Source organism: Agelaius phoeniceus, chromosome 1, assembly GCF_051311805.1.
Source record: "Agelaius phoeniceus isolate bAgePho1 chromosome 1, bAgePho1.hap1, whole genome shotgun sequence".
NCBI classification, from domain to species: Eukaryota; Metazoa; Chordata; class Aves; order Passeriformes; family Icteridae; genus Agelaius; species Agelaius phoeniceus.
In genome coordinates this window covers 39106808-39134634 of record NC_135265.1, presented here as the reverse complement: position 1 = coordinate 39134634, position 27827 = coordinate 39106808, and the positions used below count along the sequence as shown (strand labels likewise).

Below are 27827 nucleotides of genomic sequence, written 5' to 3'. Positions count from 1 at the left end.
AAAAAAAGAAAAAAAAAAAAAGAAAAAGAATTTAAAAAAAGGACGAAAAATAAGAAAAATAAACAGGGAAAAAAATGTTTAATATTAACAGTGTATATACCTCCACAGGTGTAATGGTACACACGATGTCTGGAGTCTGACAAAACAATGACCTGTGAAGTCTGTGAAAGACAAGAGAAAAGGAAAGTTACAAGACGGACAGTGTAGCCCATCTGAGTTCACCCATGAATGAGTGAGAAGTGTAGACTCTTCATTTACACAAGAACTGAAGTTGATTCAAGGCCACTATTACCTCCAGTGAGCATCTTTCTTTCAATTCAGATTTAAAAGCTACGGTGCTTTGCAGGTCTCTCATACTTTCCATAGGTGTCCTTTAGGTTGCAGGTAAATCCCTCCCTTTTACAGTAAGCTTTCACCTGAAACAGAAAATACATCCTACGGTTTTATCACCTGTTATCTAAGAACTGAGGCACCTCCTGTGGCTTCAGTTGCCGAAACAAAACTGTGTTCTATTTTGTGAAAAGGATCATACATAGAAATACTCATAATCCTTTCTCTTTTTTCCCCCTCATGTGACACTAAAGGTCAGAAGGTACCTACAGTCCACAACCTCAGATGACACTGTTTCCTAAATACACACCCAGAATACACGGTTTTAGTTGAACTCAACTCAGGAAGAACAGGAACACATTTAAGCTCAGAGAACCAGTCTAAAAAAACCAAAAAGGAAACAAAAAACCATTGCAGCCAAATTTCAATAAACAGAAATGGAATCATGCCACTGGGCAGCTCTCTTTAACCTCAAGTAAAAGTCCTACTTACCCTGGCTCAGCAACCACCTTTTTTCATAGTCTATGCATGACCTGGTCAGCACGGAAAGTCTTCACCACTCTACCCACTTCCCATCCAGCTTCCACCTCCAGGGCCACCTGTGGTGGCCATCAGACCCCCGAGGACAGGCCACAGAAAATGTCTGGAGCTCACTCCTCCACTTCCAGATTGCTTCCTCCTGGCAGAGCACAGCTGCTTAGAGCACCAGAGCCAGGCTGAACACAACAAGTAGTAAATCAACATCTCTCTTTGCTTATGCTACTAATGACACCCCAGATCACTAGCACTTAATTGAATTTACTTTTCAGTGCTTTTTACATTTTGCTTTTCTATCAGCTGGGACAATAAAAATCAATTCCTATAGGGCAATTTAATTTAGGTTTACATGGTGTTTTATATTCAGATTTTCAGTGCTGCAACATTTGTGTGGCAAATCCGTGCAGAAGTGTTTTTAAGTACTTCTGTGAAATTAAAGCAAACCCATACTGAAGGTAGGTACTTTAACAAGCAAAATACTTAAAAAAACCCCAAATAAATATGTAAGAAAAACAATATAATGGATAAAAGTTATTTGGCCAACTGAAGCAGATTGGTTAGAAAGATCTCATACACATGCAAGAAATACAGTTACCTGTATAAATATTTGGAGGACTGGTGACACAGATAAATAGTTAATAACTTTTTTCCTGATGAGTTTTATTACAAAATACTGTTGAAGTCTTCCCCCCTGGGCAAATCTACCTACCATATAAAAGGTCTTGTTTGTGAAAAACGTGTGCTGAGCTTTGTGGATCAAGGATGGCTGTGCAGATCTACAGGCTGTCTGTAAATCACAGTGCATGAATTTAACCATGGAGCAGGCTGGTAGAGACTGTACATGGGTCTTGTGGTCTGTCCCTCCTGCTCAGGAAGGGTGGAGCACTGTGGTAGCTGCTGTAGGGAAAAGGGAAGTAATTTCAGCCACTACTTAGCACCCTACCACTTCCCTGGAGAACTAATATATTTTACTTTTCCCAAACGGTTTAATAGACACATGGAGATATTTCTCATTTCTCCTAGCTGTGGGCTTTGCTGCTGTCTGGAAGCAGCAATGTTTATTTGGAGGAACAGGTCTTTAAAAGACAAGTCTTTAGTGTTAGGAAGTTCAGCCTGAGGACTGATTTTACTTTAGCAGATTTAAATATTTCTGATAACTTTAATCATTCTTATTCAAGTGTGCAACAGTATGGATTAGGCAACTAATATTTCAATATGTTTCTCACTGGACAAGGCAAGTCTATAAATTTCAGGGCTGTGTACTAGGTGTCTAGTGGAAGTGTCTTGTTCCCATTTTGCCATGGTGTAGGGCAACAGTGGACAGGGAAAAGCTGCTCTGTACTTTGGAATAATCATTTGCAACTGGAAGATGACAATTTGATCCTTAATTCACCTATTCAGACAAGTTTACTTCTGCTAGACCTACAGAAGATTTCTACTGATATTTCCCCCTTTTTGAATTCCTAAGGGTCTCACCATTAGTTCTTGTTAGCATTATTTTTTTTAATTTCACCTTCTGCATTGAAGGAACCACCCTTGTGGGCAGCACTGGAGGTGGTTGTGCTTTCAGCCAACACTATATCATTGGGGGCACTTGGAGGTTTAACCAAATCCTCTTTGGTCTTGGAGGTGCCAGCAGGTGTCCAGAGCAGGGATATATATATTAAAAATGCAACAAAACACACACTTATCTGCTCCTGGGAGCTCGACAGGGGAGAGGCAGAGGGGAGAGGAGAGGAAAGGATGTATATACATTGCTGGAGGATGGTGTTTATTTCTCTAATTACTTTTTGTTTCTTCTTGGCATCTTCTTTTGCTTCATCTTGCATCTCTTGTTCTTCTGCCTCCAGAGTTTCAGTGCCTCCTTTGAACATTAGACAGAGTGGTTACACCTAACAGCTCCAACCAGCACATTAGCAGGGCTGCTAATGTGAGTGACTGCTGGCATTTTTTGTTTGCACATCTCACTCAATGTTTTATTCAAATTGAAAGGAAGAAGTTACAAATAGTATTATGTTTTTAAGACAAATAAGTCTGTGTGTGCTACACTGCAAAAGAAATAGTCGTCTTCTTCCACTAGAAAATACTTGATCAAACTTATTCCAATCTGCATTTCTTTTAAGTAGATAAAATGGAAAATGTACATGGTAATGAAATATAGTATTTCATGATGTATATTATGAAATAGAATAGAATGAGATTATTTCTTTAAGACTATAAATTATTAAATTGTCATTAAAATGTATGTATATAAATAATTCTATGAGACTTTCTGATTAGATTACCTTGATATGAAAGAACACATTGTAATTATTCTTTGATGCTTTGCAATAAGGATTTAAATTCTAAGTAGATTTCAGGAAGATTTTCTTTTGATTCAGCAGCAAGACGTAATGGGTGGACAAGACCTAATGAAGCAGAACAGGAAACATGAACGACTTTTTAATTTACTCAGTTAGCTTCCTGTGTAAAAGATTATGAAGTTACCACCACACAGATTTTTTGGGGGAAGTTTCATTTGGTTTATTAGATATTCAACATTCAGGGCATTTAATATAAACTGTTTTGATACTACTTGCAATACTGGAAGACCAAAGGAGAGGGCTGTTGTGAACTTTGAGATCAGGAGATCTGCAGAGAGAGGATTTGTACCTTAGTGAAAGTGCTGAGCACCGGGAAGATTACATTCTCTTCTACATAAAGGATAATTAAGCAGGTTTTTCTCTCTCTTTTTGCGAAGATGGCAGCAATCTCTAGTGCTGGAGTGGACTTTTCCCTTCTTCAGTGAGACGTTGAGTGAGATGTTGGAGCACCACAGACAGCGCTGGGCTACGAGCAGCCCGGAGCAGAGGTGACTGGTGTTTGCTGGGCTAAAGAAGGGATTTGGGTGCCTGAAGCCTGAGAGAAAAAGCAGATTTAGGAAATGGGAAGCAGCAGAGAGGAGTAGGGATGAAGGTTGCATGAGGTCCAGAGGACAAAGGAAGCAGGATTTTTGCAGATCCCCGGCACTGTACAGAGATTACTAGAGAAAGGTTCATATAATTGAGAGGTGTCCAAGAAATGTAAAAGGAAGAGTTTGAAGGTGGGCAAGCACACAGCTCAGCTGTGCTATCAACAAGGTGTTTCCAAAGCTGATGAGCAAAGCACTTCCTTTTTATGACAAGTGAAGAAAGGAGCAGGGCAGTATTGAAATATGTGTGGTAGGAGCCCCGTTCATCTGAAGAGGCTCCATTCAGGGCCTTACAAAGGCTAGGAGTCGACTGCAAAGAAAGGAGGCATTTCACAGAAACTGAAGTGTGACCCTTTGTTTTGCCTGACCCCAAGGTCCTCGGTGACACAAAAGGGGACCCCAGCACTGATTCTGCAGCAACAAATGCCTGTTGTGAGTGAGTGTATTTGAGGAGAAGTGACAAAAAGGAATGACCCGAGGTTCTTGTTTCCAGCCCTTGTTTCCCAAGGGACTGTCAAGGAGGGCAGCCTGACTGAGGTGGGGAGATGAAGGTGCTGGAAAGCTCTTCCTAGTGGATGCATTTCCCTTGAAAACCTCTCCTGAAATGCATGATCTGATCATCCACATGTACTATTAGGACACCTGGATAATGAGGTTTTTGGACTTTGCTCTGCAAAGTCTATAGAAATTAATACGTCTTTTACTCAGCTGTTACGTGAAGTGGGTTTTTTCTAATTTAGCACTGGCAAGGGATTAGAGTGTCTTAGTAGCCCTGCCTTTGTTTTAACCTTCCATTAGTCCATGACTACTTTCTTTCACAATCAAAGTAGACATGAAAGGGATGTTTTCCTTTGCTCTTTTCATTATTCCAGAGAGCCATAATTCCCTATTAAAGTTCACGATGGAATCAGGGTGCAGAATGATGGATTTAAAGGTATCATAAAACTCTTCCTGGTAAGTAGTAGTCCCCAAATATATTCCAGTTGTGACCTGAGAGGGGCTGCTGGAGGCATCCCAAGCAGCCATGCACTGGCTCTGCAGATCCTTTGAGCTGAGGAAATTCATTTGCATATGGATGCCATGCTAAGGAGGCCAGCCTGGATTTCATTACTGCTAATGATGTGTGTGGGAGAAGTGATTTAGTTTATAGCCAGTGCCAGGCATGCCACAATGAGGAAGTACTTAATTCATACAAAGCTCTTTCTTGCTTCTAAGACCTAAAAATCAGGGGACTTCAAGCAGCTCCAGTGTTACAGACGTGGTGTCTTCATGATCATGAACAGAGCTGTGACTGAAGCAAGGGAGGGAGAGAGAAGGAAACATCAAGATGTAGTATTGATGTCATAGAGGAAAGGATAGGAGGAGAAAGGAAAGGGAATAAAAAGCAGAAGAGAAGAAAGACCAATGGAGGATGAAAAAAAACAGCAGGGAGAATTGGCTCTGCAGGAGCTGTGCCTGCCAAGGCTGGATGTTTGGACATTGGAGGTGACAGAATTTTCACTGGGTCTTTGCTATAGTTTTCACAAGCAGGCCTGCAGTTAGATGTCCATCTTCAGAGACAAATTTCTGAGAACTGGAAAGGAGAAAAGGGACCCCAGGATACCACTGGAGTTGGAGTAGTTGGGAATTGCTACACTGCCTGAAGGCATCTTCTTACTCCACTGGAGCCACCTCTGCTTTCCTGTTCTAATAGAAATTGCCCCAGACAAGGGAGAAAGGAGAGGGGCCTGGGGGCAGGTTCCTGGCATCTGCTTCAGAGGTTGAAGGGCTGAACTACAATGCTCAGGCAACTTCAGCAGCAAGACACTGAACTGGGATCAGTGTCTTGGGTGGTCTCTCAGCTCTGAGTGATAAATTCATCAAGCAGAAGAAAGGATCCAGAAAGAAGGAGTGGGTGAGTGAGGCAAATTAATCAGAGGGATTAAGGTACACCATACAAGCATGCTGAAAGTGTCTAGAGCATGCACTGGCCCCAGGACAGAATTTAAAAGGTTGAGAAGGCTTGGAGGAGGAACTCAATTCTGGGGTTTATGGGTACCAACCCCTCTGGGGCTTATCATTGCAGAGGGTAGCAGGGAAGAAGGGCTGTGAGCTGCTATCCATTGCTTGGGCATGGGACCTGACCATCCATCTGCAGCCCACAGTATGAAAACCTGAACAAAGATCTTTCAAGAGGAATTACCCCTGCCTTATTCATGGCACAGCAGCTGGTTGTAATGAATTTTAACTGTTTGGCTGCAATCACCCACAATGCATGCAATCAAAAGGGTTATGGCCCTGCTCACTCCTGCAGCAGCCTGGAAATGCCATCTCTGAAAATACAGGGCAGTTTTGGGAACCTTGATTTAAGCATTGTTGTTCTGCAATTTTCTGAAGAGGGAAATCAGCTGGTCAGTTGGACAGGGGGAATGTGAACACCACTTCAGTAATCTGTGAATGGGAAACGCAGTTTGGAGAGTTCCCTGATTTCTGCTTCATCGAGTTGAACTCAAAGGGTATGGAACAGTGACGTTTAGCTGGGGTTACTGGAAATTAAATATTGTTTACTTGATATTGCAATTGAATTCAGAACAGCTGTAGGACGTCTTTAAAGAACAAGTCCCAGCTTTAGCATTTGTGTGTCCCTGAGAAAATACTGAGATTTGCTGAACTGATGGCCTTTGCATGTGGTTTTAGGCCAACTGTCACCTCTTGAATGTTTTAGTATGTGCAAGTCACTTAAGATCTTCATACCAAGCTGTCTGAAACCGCACACAGACTTCACCAACTAGAAGAAATGAGAAAGATGATTTATCATAAAAGAAGAAGCAGGAATCAGCTAAATTTAGAATTAGAATCAGCTAAATTTAGAATCATTCAGAGATGATATGAAGAGCAAAGGTGAGACAAAATAAAGTGCAATTATTTCCCAGACCAAGGGAAAAAAAAAAGGAGAAAAAGAGATTATGCCAATGCATAATTTTTACCGGGCCTCTGTTGCCAGACTGAATTGTGTTGGGAATGGCTCATTTCTCCTCAGCAACAACAGCAGGTTTTAAATAATGCTTCATATTTCCCAGGTTTAGCAGATGAAGAAAAGTAATTACTTGGGAGGCAAATAGAGCTGATTTGCAAACAGAGGAGAATGTTTTATGGCCAGACTTGCAAAAATTTGCAGATGCCAGAAGACTCTGCATCTGCTTTAATCAATGTGGGTTGGTCCTTGTTGATTATTTCTTTGAGATCCTCATGGTTCTTAAGACAGTAATTTTATATTGTCCAAGACAAGGTGATTGTGCAACTTACCTGCAAATTCAAAGTGCACAGCTTTTGAACTGTAAGAACTTCTGGTTCAGAGAAGTCTGAGTTTTGTGTTTTGTTTTGTTTTTGAAATGTCATTGTTCTTTCATGTTTGCATTTAGGATCCATTGGCCTTGAAATGTTGCACGGCTGGGCTTGCAAACACTTGGCTTCTACAGACAGCAGAAGACTTTCTATTTGCTCTGATCTTATTATTTCTTTGAGATCCCCATGGTTCTTGGGGTGGTAGTTATAAACCATCTACAGCTACATCAACGTTAGGCTTTTCTTCATGCAGAGGGCAACTCACCAGCAGATTGAAGCTGAATGTCTGCTCAGTTTATTAGCAAATGACCAAGAGAAAAACAAAAGAGCCTGGAAATGCTGAGCAATGCAGTGGTGGGTGTAGAGACACCCTGTGGTGTCACCTTGACTGCTTTAGTTTTCATGATGGTTGAATTGGGTTGCAGCGTGATGGGATTTGGTCTCCCTGTCTCCCTGTTTACAGTGACCCTGCTGTAATGTATCTTCTTTAAGATAAGATCTTCTTTAAACATAAGAGGCAAGGAGAGAGGGGAGAGGGCAAGCAAGCACTGTATATAGCATCTGTAACATTTAATTATATGAGACAGGGATTTTCCAATAGGCCTTGCAACACAAAGAACATTCAGCTATCAGCATCACAGTATATATTTTCTAAATCACAACACCCACACATTTCCTTAGCCAAATAGAAGTTTTCCCTCCATGGCTGCATATCTAAAATTAGCCTGAAGGTCAAATCTGAATAGAAATACCCTTATCATTGAATGTGCTGGGAATGATTGGTGCAGTGGGCTCAATTTTCCCATCGAAAACCTTCATTTATTTTTTTTAAATAACAGTTGCTTTTACAGTCAAAGAGCTTGGAGAAAGGCAAAATGAGGCCTGCTGTATAAAATCAACATCAATATTCTGCCTTCACTGCAAGGCTATTTTTATTGCCAACTATTTTAAATGTAACAAGATGGATACAGTGAAGCCACAGTGTAAAAGATGCAGCAAGAGGCTTCTGAATAGCAAGGCTGAGCAGAGACATATGAAAGAAAGGCCTTGGAACTTGGAAGATGTTTGTATATGAAGAAAGACACAATGAAGAATTCTAAGTTAAGAAATGCATTGTTGAGAAGAAGTGAATAGTTCAGGTCTAAAAATAGTTTTTTAACCTGCAGTTGTATTATGTGAGGACTAAGCAGCCTAAGCTGCATAAACTCAAAAGCATCATCCTGCAAGAAGTGCATTTATCAGCCACAGTGTTTTATTGAGTGCTTTAATAATACAAGTGTACATCAACTGATCCACAGTCAAAAGTGGCAGGTCCCTAAGAAATTTACAAGCACTTTTTTTTTTGTTTTTTAAGTAAATCAAAATACATATTAATTTGTTCAATGCAATAGCCTTTTGTGTGGGAAACAGAAGGCTAGTGATAAACACAGTCTTAGTAATGCACAGTGATTCTTGATTTTAAGCTTTTATACAAAACTTGTTCCCAGTAGCATGCACCCACCATTAAAGACTTCAGTACAAAAAAATAACCCTAAACACTACATTTAAGTAGAAATGAGATATAATTCTGAATTTGTTTGTTTTCCCCAAAACCACATGAAAGAAAAAAAACAAAACAACCCCACACATTAATACAAAGCTTTCTGATAAAGCTCTATACTATTACAGATCCAACATTCTTTGCACTGATAACCAAAATTCCCTGTCTACATTTGAGGGAAACAACTTTCAAGTTAACAGAACAAAAAAACCCAGAACAAATAAAAATAAAAAATAAACCAAAAATGAAACAAAAAAAAAAAATAGGAAGTAAGGACAACCTTTTGTCACAAAATGGTTCAAGATTTAATAAAAAATAAGAATGAAGGGAAGGGCTATTGATGCACTTAGTGAATGTGCTTGCACAGGTCCAGCAAATCCTAGAGGAGGTTCCTATGTGGCGTATCGCTTGGTCCACTGTCTGGCCATTCTGTCGTGCTCTGCTCTGTTAGTCATGTACTGAGTGGCAATGCTTCCAACCAGGGGGTCAGCTGAAAAGGAAACACAAACAAAAACAAAATGTGAAATGCACGCCAGCCCTTTTTTAGATCCACATTCCTTCAGTTCTCTTAGGTCTGTCAAGGTGCCCACACACACCAGCCTTGTTTTCAAAGCAGGGAAGGAAGGAGATGAAGGTGAGATGGATGGCAATTGGCTAGACATGTCTCATAAACATATAACTGAAACAATTATCTATAGTTCTACCTCACAAAAAAAAAGTTCTGATAATTTTATTTTGAGCTAAAACTCACCTTCAGGTGATGTAATTTATTTATGGTATTAGAACTTCCACAACTATTCATATTCTGACCTAAGAAGAGGATGAGCTCTAATTCTATTATCAGGTTGAATGTTGCTTTTTTTCTTTAAAATACTTTTAGTTTCAAAGCATAAAGAAATGTAAGGAATCAGGCGCAGCAAGTACTATTTTCAAAGCAACAGAAATTAATTCCAAATAATGGGATTTTAAAATTTAATTTATGGGATCTTTCTGAGCATTCCTATGTCCAGAATGCTGCATGATATGGTTATGAATTACTTCACAAATAATTAATCAAATCCAATCAGTCCCCTAAATAAAACAACCCAAGACAAGACATTCCCACAAATGACTGTATTTCATCAACTTTTTTCTTTTTCAGACAACATTTTTTTCTCATTTTAAGCAGACAAAATTTATATTTTCCCCCCTTTTTTGAGGGGAACACATGCTCTTGATATTTCTGCTGCAACAGTAAATGTTCTGAGATTGTACCATGCATGTCCAGAGGCACTGATACCACACTTTTTCCTGACTTAAGACAGATGAAGCTGACTTCTTGTGAAAGCCAGGTATTAATCAGCTTTGCTGTTGTCTGAAGATGGTGCCACTGAACAATCTGGGCATTGGCTTTCTCGGTGCAGTTGTAATCTGAGTGTGGTGCTTGAGCTGTTAACCATGGAAATTCCCAGGACAAGATGTCACGCCTTCTGTCAGGCAGAGTAAATCTGGACTTTTTTGTTTGGTTGTTGATGATAAGAGTTTGTGATAGGGGAAACATGTTGGCTTAGCCAAAAATCACTTCATTGGCTGACTGCCAATCTCACAGAATATTAGTGAGTAATAGTGAGTAATTAGTGAATATTAGTGAGTAATATCTGCTAAAAAAAATTCTTTCGCTTTCCTTTCCATGCATAACCTGCACTTTCAGGAAGAGCCTGTGATTTGAATGTTAAGTTTGTACCTTCTAAATTAGCAAGACAAGTTATCACTGTGACTGCAGTGTACTAAGTCCCTGCAGTCTCAGTCCTGCAAACACTTTACTGCCTGAGCTTACCTTTAATATCTTAATATACCCAGAGGAGGTCACTGAGGCCTGGACTGGATTATTTTTACATGCATGTGTGTAAAAGAAGTGTATCTGATCTAAGATAAAATTTAAAAGTTGTAAACTGGAAAGTATATCACCTTTAACTCCACAGCCAGGAAGAGAAACTGTATAGGGGATTATCTGAGGGATTTTGTCCTGTGCAAACAGGAGGTTAACAGTCTACAGGCTCTTAAGCAGCAAAAAGTTATTTGTGGCTGGAATGAAGTTTGAGAAGCACTGCAGGGTAAATGGGGAACCTGAGCAATAGGAAAGGGCAACATTTCTCTTCACAAAAGGTTTCCCTAAGTAGCAACAGTGAAACCTTGTCATAGTGTAATGGCAGCTTGGGGATGAGTGTGAGAGCACTGCTGAAAATTCCCACATCCTCCTTGGACACAAGGCCCCTGTGCAAAGAAACACTTCCACAGACTTGTGGAGAAATGGAGACTAAAGGTTGAACTTGAAAGGAATCTTTGAAGCAAAATTTGAGGCATATCCTGGTTTTCATGCTTGTAGAGGAAGGTGGGGTTTGGCCTCTGAGGCATCTGGCTGGGAAGGGTTGCAGGAATATCACAGCTTTACCCTCTGGAATGTGGCAAGTGCTTATTGAGGTTTAGTGTGTATTTAAAGTGATGCCTCTGAGATCTTTATAAAACCTTGTATGAGTCAATGAACAGTGATGTGCTGTAGTAAAGTTTATCTAGTTCAAATCTGGAAGTTTATTCATGCGCAGGATGAATGTTTCTGCGAAAGCGTGAATTTCACATTGGGAGCTGTAAATTGATTTCCTCGATATACTGCAAGGCTACTGAGGATCACATCATCATCCCCAAACCTCGATGATAATTAGAATGTTTGGTTTCCTGGTGTGGGGTTTCCTCTATATCTCCTTTTAGGAGCAAGAAGGTATTTCAAAACCATACATCTTTACAAGGCTTTGGAAGGTACAGGCTCTTCCCCCAATCTCCTTCCAGCATGGGACGGTGTCTCCTTTCCTTTGGGGTGAGAGAATCAGTGAGAGGTGTTCTTGGTAAGGTGTGGAAATGTGTTCAAGTCCAGGAATGTAAAGAACCGGGCTGTTTATTTATCCATGTGTTCAAGCCTTTGTCTCTGCAGTGTTTTGTTTGGCAGCTGAAAGAGTGGAGGTGACGGCCTGTCAGATGTCTGAGGTCTACAAAGCTTTGGTTGTGGGTGTGTAAATTCCTTCTGAGTGACCTGAGAATCAACTCTCAATCATCTCAGGTGCTTCCCCCAAGCCAGTGCCTCCCTTCACTGGTGTCTGCCTGTATGAAGCAAAGAGATGTCCTTGCTTCTTGTAGCATGAGCAGGACCAGCTGCACCCACAGCCAGCTGCAAAGCGAACACTACTAAAAGGTACTTTCAGTAATTACAGCAATAACATTGATTTTTTTTCAATTTGGCTGTGTGTTTTGTTGGTTATAACAATATTGAATAAAAAACCAAACCCACAGTTTGGAACAGCCACTTGTTCATTTGAGAGCAAGGAAATTATTTCAAGGAATAGGAAAATAGTTATTGACAGCAAGGCTCAGCTAGTTCACATCTCTGTCAGAGGGTCTGGAGGTTTGTCACATGTAAATATGTATGAGGACTTAAAAAAGGGCACTTTAATAGGTGCTTGAAGAACTGGCTTATTTTAGCAGTTGCTGTGAAGCCATAAAGCCATCAGGAGGCACAACTGCTTTGATTGGGAAGCCAGGACAGCTGGCAAGGAGGGAAATGTAAACTTCAGACCAGAGGCACCCAAGCAGGGGCGTAGCAGCCAATTTGAAGCTGCATTTGTGCCACAGGATGTAAAGACAGTGTGTGTGAGCTCCAGAAATGCCATTGGTCTCTCCCTGCAGCTGTGTGGGCAGCTCCAGGCAGCAGGTCCAAGGAGACACATCTCTCAACACTTCATGAGTCACGAGTCACCACTGCTGCGCAATTCGCCGTGACGGGCGGGCGTAACACCGAGATTACAAGATAAATTGAAGCATCTTAATTAAAACAATTAAAAGATTTAACTCCCAACATGCACAAGCCTTGGCTATAGTGCCCAAGTCTTACAAAGTCTCAAGTATGAGGAAGAAATCCTACAGAATACCAAGTATGAGGAAGAAACAATGGTCCCCATTTACCCCCCTGTGCTATGAAGCACATGGCTGAGCACCACCTGGTGCTCAGCTGGGCTGCACTGCTTAAGGGTTATTGTGAAATATCCATTAGTAGGGCCAAATATGTATTTATAAAATAACCACTGCATAAACTATCTAATTAAGAGATGAAAAGGAAAATTGGATCTCAAAATTCATAACAACATTTTTCTTTTGTTTCCATTTCCCACTACCAGAAAGCTTTCTTATTTTCCATTTGTATATATCTGTATTTTTAATCTTGATGCAAGAAATTTGTTTCTATAACTAGTCAACTGCTCTAGTTTTTAATGTTTTTTTTTTCCTTAAAGAAGTAGCATGATTCATCAATGAATCAGGGTTGATTTCAGAATTTTACTCTAAACAGGACTTATCCAAATGACAACAATTACCAGGGGATAGGAGTATAAAGCTATGCCAGGATTGTGTTGCTGAAACAATCTTGTGAAAGAAATTAAAATAAGCCTACAATAAATTAATAAAAAAGCATATCTATGCAACTCATGGCCTGGCAGGAGATCACCAGATGTGTGGTGGCTGGCTTGAGAGCTGGGATGGCACCCTCTGTGCACAGCTCTTTCCCTGTCCTGTGGGCAGGAATGGGCTTCCCAGCCTTTGGAGTGCTGGTGGCTGTGCCAGCCTGGAGGAGCTGCTGCAACTCTGGACCCAGAAATCTTTAGGCCTTGTAATTTACTATTTCTTCTAAAACCCCACCCTAGGATGCCTCCATAACCTTTAACTTGTGTGAAGGAAATTTTTTATCCTGTACTGTGATTAACTCCATGCAAAATATTAACACAACAGGAATTACAGGATCAAATTTCACATCAGAGGACAGTGAATGAGTAAGGAAAATGTTTAAAAAAGGCACCATATTATACAGGCAAGGACAGAGGCTATGGTTCAGCAATGTACTTTACAAGGAAAATGTCAATCTAAATAACTAGACTATGAAAAAAATCTTCTGGATGATTTATAGGAAGTCTGCAGCTGCTAAATCCCTCCTCACCTCACCATATGTAATCCTCATGTTATATTAGAATTCATGAAATTGCCCTGTATTTATGTGATTTTGAAAGCTGGGTGAGCTGGAGCTTGTCCCTAGCTTAAAAAGGTTGGATGCACTGCTCCACAATACCTTGTCATCTTCTTTTGCAGCCACTGAATATGACTGTATAAGGAAGAACATTTGTGCCTCATGTCTATTGTAAGGCTAATCAAATTTACAGTTCAATTCTAGGGAGTTAATGCTATTGGGGATTTGGATGAGCTGAGGTTGGGTCATTACAAAATTTCAGCTGTGTTTAATGCTAGTTAAACTGCTTTATCATTCAGAAGGCAGACTATAATTCTTCCTTAAAAACTACTTTCCCCCCAAATAAATGAAAATATATTGCTACACTGTATTTTTCTCAGCTTGTATTTTTACAGCTATTTCTATGTCAGCAAATAGCAATTTCAGAGCAGAATTCATCTCCTGGGCTTTGCAATGCTCTTTTAAAAATACAGCAAACATTCTCTAGTGAAATAAAAAACAGAGATGGTGTGTTTAACAGCTTGACTTCAGTGTGCCTTCCCCATCAACCACACAATATGCAATGAAATTCCAATCGGTAATGCCAACATGGTTAAAGAGACACACATTTAGACTTAAAATGTACATTATGGTGTTTGTATGCATTTTATATATTTTTATGAGCTTTTATAAAGTAGAATTTTATTTCCACGGCAGTATTTTGCAGTTTTAATAGAGAACAGCTGATGGAGCCAGTTATTACATCACCACAAGTGGGTTCTCAGAAGATTTCTGGAGTACCTTAAAACCTAAAAAAAACCCACAGCACTATAAAAATCTCTTCAGCCAAATATTTAGAATGTACTTTTTTTCTTGGTCCAGGTTTGGATTCAGCTCTGTATCAGGCTGTAAAGAGCTGGGCTCCAGTTGAAGAACAGAATTAACGTGGAAGAATTTCCAAAGGTTAGATGTAATTTGAAAGGTCTTATTCCTTCTCCTGAACTAAATGACTTCATGCTCATAGGTGTGAGAGCACCCTGTTGAGAGGCTCTACAGATCTACCTGTACTGAAACAGCAGTCAGCAAAAATTAAACATTTCCTATTCTTTGGACAGGATGTGTGACATGAAACAAGTAATTTTCTAGTTATTTTAACTTCAGTTACACATTTAGAAGAGTTTTTGGTTTAGGGAATACTATTTTTTGTTTGTTTGTTTCTTTTAAAACAGCCTCTCTTACCAGATATTATGCTGTATTTATTTTTCAATGAAAAAAATGTGGAGTGCTTGAGCTCTTTTTTTTTAAGGAAAAGTCAATGTGCTCTCTATGTTATTACAGGATACCTGCATTGGAGTTATCTTTGTACATCAGTACAGGCAGGATTGGTTACCCCAAAACCAAACTTCCCCAGAATAAAAGTGCATATTTTCAGTAGCTACGTTTTGTTTGGTGCTTTCATTGCACATAGCAGTGCAGGACAGAATATATATTCCTGTACTGGTTTGCAGTGAAAGCCAAGATTTCTGAGTCCAATTTTCTCGCTTTTAATATTGTACCAATCTTTAAGACCCAAAAGGGAAACTAAAAAAAAAAAAAAAAAAAAATTAAATTTAGGACTGAGACAAGCACAGAAACTAACACTTCACCGAAACACCAGTTTTCTTAACAGCGAATGGTGACAGTTTGATTCACACCAAAACCACCCTGAATTTAAAATTATTTAATATGTAATTATACTTTCTTGTGGTGTTTTCAGTGGTATCCAGGTTAGTGTTATAAAAAGACCAGTCAGCGAAAACTGCAAAGGCAGTGTGAGACATGCTATACCAAATATGTCACAGAACAATTTAGTACTCCAAGAGGAAGGGATTAAGAGAAGATGAATTGTTTGTGAGTAATTTTATTTATTGTGTCACTTTGCCTCGGGAAGTTTTCATAGTTAGCCACATATCACCTGTTTCAAACTCAGTGAACTCCTAGAAGACCATGTCAAGGATACTGTGAGTCTTGATGTAGAAAATGAAATATCTGAAAGGCATCACAGCATCCTTCAGTGATCTTAGAGCAGCAGTGCTGCTCTCTTTTGCTGTCATTAATAATAATGCACAGACTAAGTAATTATTTGGGGGCAGAGACAGGTGAAGTGGCCCACTGAATTACTCCACTAACCTCTCACCTTTGAGAAGAGTGCTGAAACCCAGGGCACGAGTGAAAAGGAGCGCGGCAGCGCTAATCCCTGTTTGTGCAGCAATAAAACGAGCTCGCGGTTGGGAGCCTGATCAACACACGCGCACAAACTGGAACAACAGCGTGATTCAAGGCAGAACAAAGGGGGGTAGCAGGGCTCTGAATTGCTTTACACAGCCTACAAGCTGAACTACAATTTATTCCTGACTTTCACAAAATCACAATTTCAACTGTCCACGTAGAATGTATTTAACCATCTGTGGGGCTTGTTGAAGGCAATACAGAAGAATGATAAAGCGATCAATGAACACTGTATTACAAAAAGAGAACAAATAAAATCAGTTTTTTCAGTAAAAATAAAAAATGGTCATCACTAGAGGAGAAAGGAGCACATTCTAGAAAGATCAAATGTCTGCTAGGAAAAAGTCAGTGAAGCTAATATCAATTTTAGAAATTACAGTTCACAGTAGAAACCATATAATATGACATATAATGAAGTCTCATTATATTATTCTCATTTTCAGAAACTAGTTTTACAGATTTGTCTGCTCACTTCTCAACATTCAATAGAAACATTCTAATATATATAGAAAGAAAGTTAAGTGTTCTTACAGTGGTGCCTTAGCTTCCCAACTGTGAAGCTGGACTAAAGCTTTTCCATCACCCAGGCAAGGTATCTAGATACCTTCATAAATGTGGCTGTACAGATGTATGTCACAAAAAAGGCTGCCACCCATGACTTGACTCTAAATTTTGAGCTCTGCAGAATTGCTAGAAATGCATTTGACTTCTGTTAAGTTTGCACGATTGCAGTTACACAAATATTAAGGCATACGTGACTTGATTACAATGTCCAAACTGTTGTCTGGAGAAAAAAATGTTACCTATCTTAAAAAATAAAAGAGCTCTGCAAATCTAGTCTAGGAAACATCCATTTACAAAAATACCCATTTTGTAACGTGGAGGGAGAAATTAATTCCTCTCTCTAGACTTGTGTTTGATTGCTGTCAGGCTACCTACCACAGACCTGTGTGAAATATGAGGCTGCCTAAGAAAAAGATGTTTCAGAAATAAGGAGTATTATCTGGCCCAATTTTATTAACGCAGCTCTTAAAGGAAAGTGTTGGCAGTGATTCATCTCTGTATCTTGCCAAGGGAAATCATTCTTGTTTAAAGAGAAAGATTTTTTTTCAGTCTTCAGTTTTTAGCAGGATTTCTATAAACTTTACTGGCTGACTGGGAGTTAGCTGAGGCAATCATGGATCAGCGAGGCACAGTGTACTGATCTTGAAGAGTTGTCTTTAATTAAGGAAGAACATGCACCTATTAGATGTGCCAGTATGCTGGAACAATTAAAATTCTAAAATAACACACTTCACTTTGATGCTTGGATGCGTCTCAATATTAAAAGCACAGATACATTAGCAATGTGTCTGTTCATAATAACTTACTCAATTGGGAAGCAGTCGTTGCTATTAGAAAAAAAAATAATAAAATGGTGTTAGTAACTGTAGAACTTAATTTGAAAGACATTACATGGCATGTGGTTTGATAAAATTTGAAGAAGCTACAGCAATATGCATTTACCTTGTGGAAGATGGCTCTGAGTGGATAATAAGAAAATCACAGCCCTCGGATCTCAACATGTTGTCAAGCAACCAAAATGCCAAGACCCATAATTAAACTGGCTTTTATCCATAGGGTCATAAGTGTATTTTCAGAAAAGCACTGTGGATGTGTTTTTTTTCATGTGTCTGAAGACTCACTAAGTGAGGGATAGCTAGGGATAGGGAGGGATAGCATTCTGTAGGAATGCTCGTGTGTTTGGTATTTCTTCCGTCTAAAAATAATGGAACCAGTGTTCCTCTGGATTTGTCTCTCCTTATTTCCCACTAATCACCTCCTCCAGGCAAAGGATTGACCTATGGGTCTTACACATCCTGAGCAAACAGTTTAGCCCCTAAGCAACTGAGGGTAAAGCTATTCTCTGTGACCATGCTTTGTGAAGGGTTAGACATCCTATAATCACATGTACCAAAGGCAGATTGCTCTGCAAGAAAACCAGGAGGTCCTACAGGATCCACTTGCCATGTGGACTCCCAGAGGACAGGAAGGGAGCAGGTGCTACTGCATGGTCTGGTCTTTAAACATTTAGAGGCATTTAGACACTGAGAGAAAAATGAGTCCTAAAGCCATTTTCACTCTTAGAAGAGTGTTTGAATGTGAGCAATATAAAAAATCTTCAACTTAAACATACCCGTTTTAGGTCAGATCCAGGAGTTCTCTGAATCCTGCTCTTGAATCTCTCCCTTTATACTTTTACTGCAATTCATCCTTAGAAAACAGAAAAGCCTATATGTGCTATGAATGCTGCATATTTTGGTTTAATCTGATTTTCCCCTTCTTGTCCGATTAAATCTCATGATTAATTTGTCAAATTTAAATCCAAACCTCATTATTAATTTGTCAAATTTAATTCCAAAACTGCTATTAAGAATCCCATAAAAATGTCAAAAGAATACAAGAGGCCTTTATTTACAAAAGGTGGGGTTAGTGAAGATTTTTATCCCTTCTAAAGGCCTACTAAATGAAACTCTTTCATAGCCCAAGGCCTGAAATACCTTGGCAGGTTGAACATCCATTGGAGCAGGAATAGGAACTTAGGTGTGCCTTGTGTGAGCACACCTCCTACTGTTACCCAATAACACAAAAAGCAGTCAGGCCTCTCCATTCCCTATCCATACAGGTAATGACTGGGGAATCAGCAGGTGAGTGAGAAAATGACCCCATTTTAGCAACCAACTGGACTATCCACTTCTAGATTAATTTCAGAACATGAATATAATTACGCCTAATTATGAACAGGTTCTAATAGGACTAGAAGGAAAAAACAGGTTAAACAAAATAAGTAGCATTCATCATGTAGGCAAGTTTTACTCCTGGATTAGTTGCAATGAAGTTACATTGCAACACTGAAAAAAGATTGAATTTGTGATATTTACAGCAATAATTTCTTATTCAGTAACAGTTGAAATAACTTTATTTGGAAATGTTATCTTTCCTACCTGAGAGGTCACATTGACTCCAGTGGCATGCCTGACTAAATAATAATCACTTTGCAAAATGATTTCAGGCATTGGCATAAAGAGCTCTGAGATTGAGCCATAGAAAAAAAGCTATGCAAGGTAGAGATGAAAAAGACACAGAAGGTCATTAAGGAATTCCTTCTGCTAGTATAATATTATGTCTTACAGTAAGTTCTACTTTCATGCCACTTTATACAGCCACTTTATCTAATCAATATTATAAAAACCCAAGCAACGAGGATTCCAGCCCCTGAGAATTTTCTGAAATCAAATTCATCTTGGAGCTGTAAATGCTCCACTCCATAGAAGGGCCTTTTTCTAAGCCTTGTACAGATGGAAAATTCTACAAACAATTTACTAATCAAAGCTCTATTTCTGTATCCCACATGAATATGAAATCTTACAGTACAACCCATCCTTATATTTGGGACAATTGCATCATATATTTTGCTATTTAAGTAGCTGTCTACAACTCCAACTAATGCACCTGAACTTAATTTGCTGTGAAAATAGGGATTCTGAAACCCACACTGCGTATAATTTGTTTTATTTGTTGCCTTTGATAGATCTGCAAAACTGTAAAAAACAAACAACCATTTCCTCCTCCCCTGCTGAATAAAGTAGAAAATTAGCCATGCAAAATATGAGAGACATGTCTTGCAGCAGTGTAAATCATCTCTGAAGGTAGAATCTGAATAACTCAGGAATACTAATTTCTGAAATCTTATGCAAGAAAGTGAGAGACTAAATGATTTAATAGCTAACACATCCAGGCTTATAAATTTTGCTTTTCAGGACTGACTCTACATTCCTACTGCGAATCTGTTAGCCAAATGTAGCAGGCTTCCTTTCAGGAGCCTAAAGAATGTGAAGCAATGTGATTTCTATGGTGAAACAAAAATAATTGTATTTTAGGAACAGGAAAAATCAGTCTTAAAAATAGTTGTGCTAATTAGGGTCCTGAGGGTGGTTCTTAGGCAGTTGGAAACGTATGGTAAGAAATTTGAAAATCTGTCCTTGCCTTCATGTTAAAAAAGGTACACAGGGAAAAAGAAAATCAACAAACACACAAAACAAACTCCCACTTAGAAAAATGGAACAAAGTCTAAACGAAAAATCTGGAGTATAAAAGCTCAGCAGGACTGATGCCAGTTTACTCCATCTGAGATTTGAGCTATTTTTACTGACTGGGAATAATGAATATTAGATTAAAGTATTGTGAAATTAGAATGTGACGTCTAAATTTATTGATTTTCTAGTTTTATGTATTTTTCCTTTATATATATAGTTATATTAGTGAGAAAAATATATTCAGTAGAATGGGTTAAGCCTGCAAGTGATGTATCTACTTCATTAAAAAAAAAAATTCCAATGTGATTAAAGGCATGTCTGTACTGGCAGACAAAACCTGCATGAAACATAGAAAAAACATTTAATGACTGTAAAATAAAAGAGTATATTTTAAAAGGCAGTTTACTTTTTACCTTGGAACTCATTGAAATTAAGCTAGAAATCTGTATTTTATATATGAGAAATAACGAAGAGCTTTATTTAAATACTTCACATTGTTAAACATTTAATGTTTGTGACTTATTTTGGTCTTGGGTCACACAAAGATTTATTATGTGTATGCTCTGGAGTACCTGTCTTCTCTCTGAGCTAATGGGCATAAGAAACCTCCACTGGTAGTATTTTAAATTACACATGTTTATTGGAAAGAAAATGGATTGTAACCTTTTGTATTTGTAGCATCCATCACTCATGCATTTTCCCAAGGACTTTTAATTTAATGATGGTTGAGCCTAAGCTTAAAGAAATGCTGTGCAGAAACTTCTTGAGCAGAAATCAACCAACTTTTAAAAGTCCAGTATGTTTATTTATAATATAGCTTTTATAAGTTTCATGTAAATAAAACCAAACCCAAAAGTCAGGTGTGTATTTTTCCAGCTTTACTTCCATTTTGTGATAAGACTGTATTTTAGATGTTCTAGAAACCCTTTCTGAGGAATAATAAAAATTAGGAACAGTTAAGTGTTTTGACAAGACTCTTTTTTCTTATGAGTGCCAGTTACATCCCTTTACATTTATTTCTTGTCACAGATGTACAAAGCTACTTTACTGATTTGGATTTTAGTCAGTCTCTGATTTAATCAGATGACATTTAATAAACTGATGGTTAGGTATTATTATGTCTGAAGTTCAATTTTTCTCACATCTCCTTAAGCAAAAACAAATTAGGAGCAGAAACATTATTGAAAAGGACAAGAAATCATTAACAGCATGGTCAAAGCTTTTCCATTTAAGGAATGGTTGAAATCTAAGGTGATTTCTTTGAGATGGAAAAAATCCACAAAACAAGATGTGACAGGTAATTTGGTAAAGAAGATTTAAAAAAAGAAAAAAAAAAAAGGTCTTGTTTATCTTTTCCATGACAAGAAAGGAACACAAACAAAACCCCACACATATTTAGCAAAAGTTAAAAGAAAGAGATGCTTCATATATCAAATTGTTAATAAGCACACACAAAAAGTATATAGTGCAGGAATACTAGAAGGTGATTTAGGAAACTCAAAAAATAATTAGAAAACTTGGTAGCCATGCAGCACCTGTGCTACTATTGTAAAAGCATGAAGGTCATCTTCAGCACATAATGTGTTAGCTGTGGCTAAGAGGGAATTTCCTCTCCTGTGTATTACTGTGTGAGTAAAGTGCTTTGAGGGATTGTTACACTTGTCCCTGAGCCACTGAGGGATGAGCAGCTGCAGGCAATGCACCTGACCCAGTGAGTAGCACTGGTCTTCTGCTAGACAGTGACTGTACTCCTGCTACTCATCATGCTTTGCAGAGTTCCAGACACATCAAAAAAAAAAGGAACAGGGTAAGTGTGTCTGTGACTGGCATCTGGAGCTATAGCTAATGACTGCATCATGCCTTGGATACCACAAAATCCAGATTTTATTTTTAAAACTAATCTCTACCATTTGCTTTCTAAATTACATAAACCCACCAATTTTCTCATGTAAATATTTCCAGACACTTTTCAGAAAAAAAAATTATTTAAACAGACTGTAGACTTCTGAAACCATAATGGGGGGTTTAAAACAAAGTAGTTCTAAACAATCTTACTTCTATAGTTGTGTTAATCTTTTTAATGAAGTCTTGTGAGCTTTGAATAGCCTAAATCTAAACACACTAAAAGCCTCTATGCTCACAAATAATGGTCTTCTACCCATAAGGTGTTGTCAAAGTGCAACTGAAAAGAGCAATGATTTAGGCCAACATCAATAGTAATCCTGATCCAAGCCTCCTCCCCCTGCACACATAATTAGGAGATATTCCAAGACATATTTTCCTGAGAACTACTAAAGGGATGACAGTTCACAAATGTTTTCCCTGCTGTTATAATAATCCCCACAGTTATGAGTTCATGTTGAGGGGACTTAGTCAACTGATAAGAACAAATCTTGTAACAGTTTCATCAGCTTTTCATGGCAAAGGAAATTAATTCTATTTCAATGCATATCTATATGCAATTTTCATAACGTGCTGCTGCATTTCTTGCATTTACATCTGTTTAATACTATGTTTATAGATCATGTCCACAGAGTTGAAGATATATAGGTGTATGTGTCTGCAAATATTTAAAGACCAGATGTATAGCAAGTCTCTTCCTGGCAGTGCTGAGAGGTTCCTAGTGAGACTTCAGATGTGTAAATCCCATGGGAAGTACTGAAAACCCTGCCAGCTGTCAGCCAGCAGCTTTAGGTGCCTAAATGCCTTTAACATATTGGTACTGTGTGCTCAGCTCAGAATATGAGAAGCTGTAAGTGATTCAAACTATAGAATAGAAGTTAGTATTGTATGCACACTACAACATAAGTGGTGTAGCACAATATCTTTTAAATGGAATAGAAAGAGAAAGCACTGATGAGCTACCATGAATCCAAAAAGTCAGTTCTAGATTCTGTGATATGATCAGTCCAAATATGTAAATTTACCTATATAGCAGGTTCTGCAGAATAGGGAGGGGAACATACAGTATTTATAGATACACAAGTACTTTCTTGCAAAAAGAACTTTGTCACAGTTGATGGGATCTCTGCTCATGTTTTTCTCAAGACAACCCCATCTTTGACAAAGTCATTCTGCACTCACTGAGAGCAGAACAAACTCCACCAGTTTCATGCTGCATTTTCCTTTCATGCTCCCTTAGGACAACTTGTTAGGACAACTTCTTAGGATGGCCTTTATGCCAAACACCCATTTGATCTGCCCCCCATCCAGCAGCACCGAGGCACCAGAGCAACCCCACACTGCACTTTGCCTTTGCTCAGCCAGAGCCTCCTGAGCAAGCTCATCTCATCTGGAGACAACCCATGTCAGAAATGTAAAAGGGAACAGAAAGGTTATGTTGCAACTCAGAACAAACCAGAACTGACTCCTGGCTGCTTTAACTTTCATTTACTCTGTGTTACTTGTTGCCATGCTTGAGTGACATGGCATAGAATATTTTCCTGCTTCAGATACAAAGAAAGCATTTTCCATTGTGCTGAAACAGCCCAGAAACCTGCCCACTTCCTGACAGAGTACGGTATACAAACTCTGAAGAAAAGGGAAAAAAACAGCTCCAAGCTAAAGAATATAAATAATCTCAGACAACAGAGCAATTTCATTGTTTACATGACCCTCTGCTGCTTACAAAAAGGATATATGGGAAAATGAGATTGTCTTGTTGTATGTCTGATAGTACCGTGTTGTGACATTGCACCTGGTAGCCTGTGGGTGCCAGGAAAGAATCAAAGTAGCAGGGCTTAGCTGGCCTCATAAAATGGGACAAATTAATTTTGTTTTACCAACTTAAAAGTATTTCAGTCATTTTCCAGAATATTCATCACATTTGACAAATCTCCTCAAATATGGATTATTTAAGAATGAGCATTTATAATTTCAATGAGTGTTTATAAGGAGTACTTATAGTTTTAATGTCTTCTATTTGTCTTGACAAAAATGTTCAAAAAGGAAACAAAATTTCACTAGAACCACAACAGCATATACTTGGGCAGAGGAAAGCCCAAGAGTCCATTCTGATAAACTGAACAAAGCTGATAAGATGTTAAATGAAAAAGAAAAAAAAATCAGATTGGATTCTGAAGCAGTTTCTGATAGTAGCAAAACATGCAGATTATGTCTTTAAGAAAAAAAATTACAAGAATGAGGAGAATGAGAAATGGCTCATCCCTCGAACTTGCTGTCATCCAGAGTTTCTAAATTCACTTCACAACTGGGGGTGAGGGGAAAAGAAGGAATGATAATTGGGAAGTCTAATAAAACTGCAGAAGGAACACCTGATGTGAAGCAGCACTGACAGAAAGCAGCCTCTGCTGTGGGGAAGCACCAGATGAGGAGGAACATGGTACATGCTTCCTGCTAGATTGAGATATATGGAATAATGGAGAGAAATGAAGATACATCCAGGCTGCTGAGTGGTGAGGAGCACAGAGCTGTTCTTCATTACCTAGGGCTGGGTAGCTATTTTAAAGTTGAAACATGGAAGCCAAATAGCAGAGCTGTGACCACAAGTCAGCCAAATTCCCACTCAGAGCCAAATGCTCCAGCATGGAACAGATTTTATTATTACAGCTATGTTACATTTTCCTTTATTACGCTGCCTTGGATTTATTTTAAACTTTTTTTTTTGGATGGGAAAGCATTTTCAAGTATCACAGTAATTCTGAAAATAGATCTTTTTTATTGATACAGTGGACATCTATTAGTGTATTAAAATGCATGCTGGTATGGCTGGGGCTTTGCTGGCTGAAGAAGCAGAGCTATTCCTGTGGAACCTGATGCATTGACATACACTTGGTTTTTAAGTGGCTGTGGCAATTCTGGCTCTTGGTGCCCCTGTGCCAGAGATGATCAGCCCAAAGCAGTGTCAGGAGCATGGAGTGTGTCAGTGGGCATCAAAGACTGGCAGCCCCAGTTCAACTCCTGGTGGGAAATGCATTTTCCAGAGAGGGCTTAAGTGAACCTACTCCCCTTTGTCTGGGGGGTGCAGAAGACAATTCCATGGCTATTGTATTTTATATTGGGCAGTCCAGGTATTTCTGTCAATACCTTATGCAAATTTGTAGAGACTGTGGAATTGCTATGAACAAACATTCGGATGAAGCTTAAGTTTCCCAAATAGCAAAACAAACTCAAAATGTGGAGGTGCTCAAAGCTTTCTAGACAGCAAATCTATCCATGTTGCACTTGGAGATATGAACCCTGGCTGGAGCAATTCCAACACCTGGATTTGGGATGGCTGCTGAAGGCAAACCTGCTATGGGACAGGGCAGTGGCATTGCAGCAGGACACCAACTTCCCTCCAAGAATGTATACTGCTGTCTGAAAGGGAAATGGGCTGAGAAAGCACTAATTCAGTTCCCTCCCTTGCACATTGTCTGACTTAAATCTCCCCACCTACTCGTGTTTTGCAGAGGTTCTGGTAACAGCAGCAATTCCAGCAGCTTTGTAGCAGGGCAAATACCATTCAGGCTTTTAGGGCTTTTAAGATTATGTTGAAAAATCACTCTCCAAAGTGCTGTTTTAGATCCCATTGAGGATCAAAGATATGCATTAAATTACACTATTGAATCCTATTCTGCAAAAGATGACAGAACTGGGATTTTATACCCTCAGCAACAAGAGTACAGAACCTTGCACACCCTTAGGAAAACGATAAAGGGGGAAAAAAAAGAAAAAAGAAAAAAGGGAAAAAGAATAATGTAATAACTGAATCCCACCACCAAATTTTCTTAAATACCAGAACCTTCATGTGGGTGTATGTAAGGGTGTTAATATCTTTTGGCAAACCTAAATCATGCCAAACCACATGGATAACTTGTAATTGCAACAGAAAAAGAACAATAGCATGTTATCCAAAATTGCCTGTTATACCTACTCTGTGATAAAAACAAGAGGTTTCTAGGGAAGATAAAGGCAAAACGTAAGGATGACTCATATGAATAAAGCTTAAAAGCATGTCTTGTGTCCCTTAGTGAGACACATAAAGATCCCCATAACCTTAGGATCTTTGACTTTGCTTATCTATGCTTAGATAAATGTAAGTCATTAAAATGCACAGCCACATTACTTCATGTGGGTTAACAAAGTATGAAACCATCCAGTAAATTCATGATTCATGGCAGTACTTGTAAAAAACAGCACATCTACTTGTAACCAGGGTACAATATATTTGAAAGCCACAATGTACATTGCAGAATTTTTTAACATAAATACTCTACTTTTCAGATATGCTGTGAAACTGCAACTACTATAAAAATTGATGGGTCTCACACTGAAGTAATGTAGTGCTACTTGTCTAAAGTAATGTAGAGCCACTCATTTACTCTCACAACTACATTTATTGTGAGGACATGCATGCTTCAAACTACGTTCACAGCAAACTTTACAGGTAACACTAAACAAACTGCCTCACACTTTCTGGTGAGTTTAAAAGGTAACCAGACAAGCATCTTTACACTGATAATATGTCACTGAAGCATCTGAGAGCAGAGCAACCAACTCGACTAGTGCTGACCCCACTGAAGCGGGTACTGCAGGCAGTTTTTTGAGCATATCCTTTGCCAGAGGTTAATGCAGATGTTTTGCCCCTTCTAGCAAAAGCCTTTTCTTTCTTCTGCTCTTCCTTTCTTTTTTTTCCTTTTTCCTCTTTCCTTTTCCTCTTTTTTCCTTTCTCCACCATTTCACTCAATTGGGTAAAAGCAGACAAACAGTGAAAATGACAGGGCTAAGACAGAAATAACCTTCAGTGGGGCTGCCAAGTGAGATAGGCACATCCAACAGGGAGCAGTAAATATTTCCACCTGGATGATGGCGATGATGAGCAGGTTAGTCTGCCTAGCTGTTCCTCATGCCCCAGTGAACTCCAAGAGTCAGGAGCATTCAGGAGGGTTGAGTGCAGTGAGGATGAGCAGGGGAACAGAAAGCCTCTCTTACAGAAGGAGGCTCATAGACACAGGTCTGATAGTGTCCATCCAATAAAGACAACAAGGGAAGAGGATGGTTCTTAATTAGTACACCAAGAGTGAAAAACAGAAAAATGGTCACTTAAGGTATAGGACAAGACTTGCTTAAAAACAAGTGGGTATAAAATTCCTGTGAGTCAGTTCAGGTTAGGAATCAGGCAGAAGTTTCTAAGAGCAAAGCAAGTGAGGCTCTGTAGAGCCCTTCAGCTGTTACTCTGGCTACAGCTACCATCCAAATGTTCAGCCTAATATTTGTGGGAAAGCAATATTGTGGCTGGCCACATCTCAGTCTGCCACTCCTCCTCTGTGTGCACCCCCTGGCACATCCCCATCGCAGGAGCTTGCAGGGAAGAGGGCCAGGAGCAGCAGGAAAGCATTTGCTCCCAGAATGTCAACTGAGGGATAAAATCATCACTGACCGTGGAACTTGCACGTGGGGAAAATGGTAAGGAGCCAGAGCCAGAGGATGACACCAGAAAGGAAGAGGCTGGTGTGAGGGAGAGGTAGGCTTTGTTCTCATGCTCTAATCAAGGCTTAGCTGGGTGCTATTAAGCAGACATGATTTGATGTTAAAACTGTTCAGACATCGTGGATAATCAGGCCAGCCAAGTTCAGATTTTGAATGTGAAGAAGGAAGCCATGCAAAGAAAAGTGTTGCAGGGTTACAATTTACTTTCTCTGAAGCATTTGCAAATGATATTTTTCCTGGGGCTCAAGAATGTTTGGCAGGGCCAGGATGGCAATGGTCAACTGAGAAAAATAAACATTCTAACCCAGATCAGCATCACCAGCTCTGTAACTATAAAAAATAATTAATTTG

At 39.1% G+C, this 27827-nt stretch overlaps 1 protein-coding gene across 2 annotated transcripts in view; it reads right to left on the bottom strand.

The window, feature by feature from the left end:
* Positions 1-8371: 8371 nt before the first annotated feature.
* LOC129129369 (ubiquitin-conjugating enzyme E2 E2) overlaps positions 8372-27827 on the bottom strand; it is a 201358-nt gene continuing 181902 nt past the window's right edge. For both annotated transcript variants that reach the window (XM_054647298.2, XM_054647229.2), the window contains exon 6: positions 8372-9171. In XM_054647298.2, the coding sequence (XP_054503273.1) occupies positions 9074-9171 (98 nt within the window). In that variant the 3' untranslated portion in view covers positions 8372-9073. The remainder of the gene's footprint in view (positions 9172-27827) is intronic.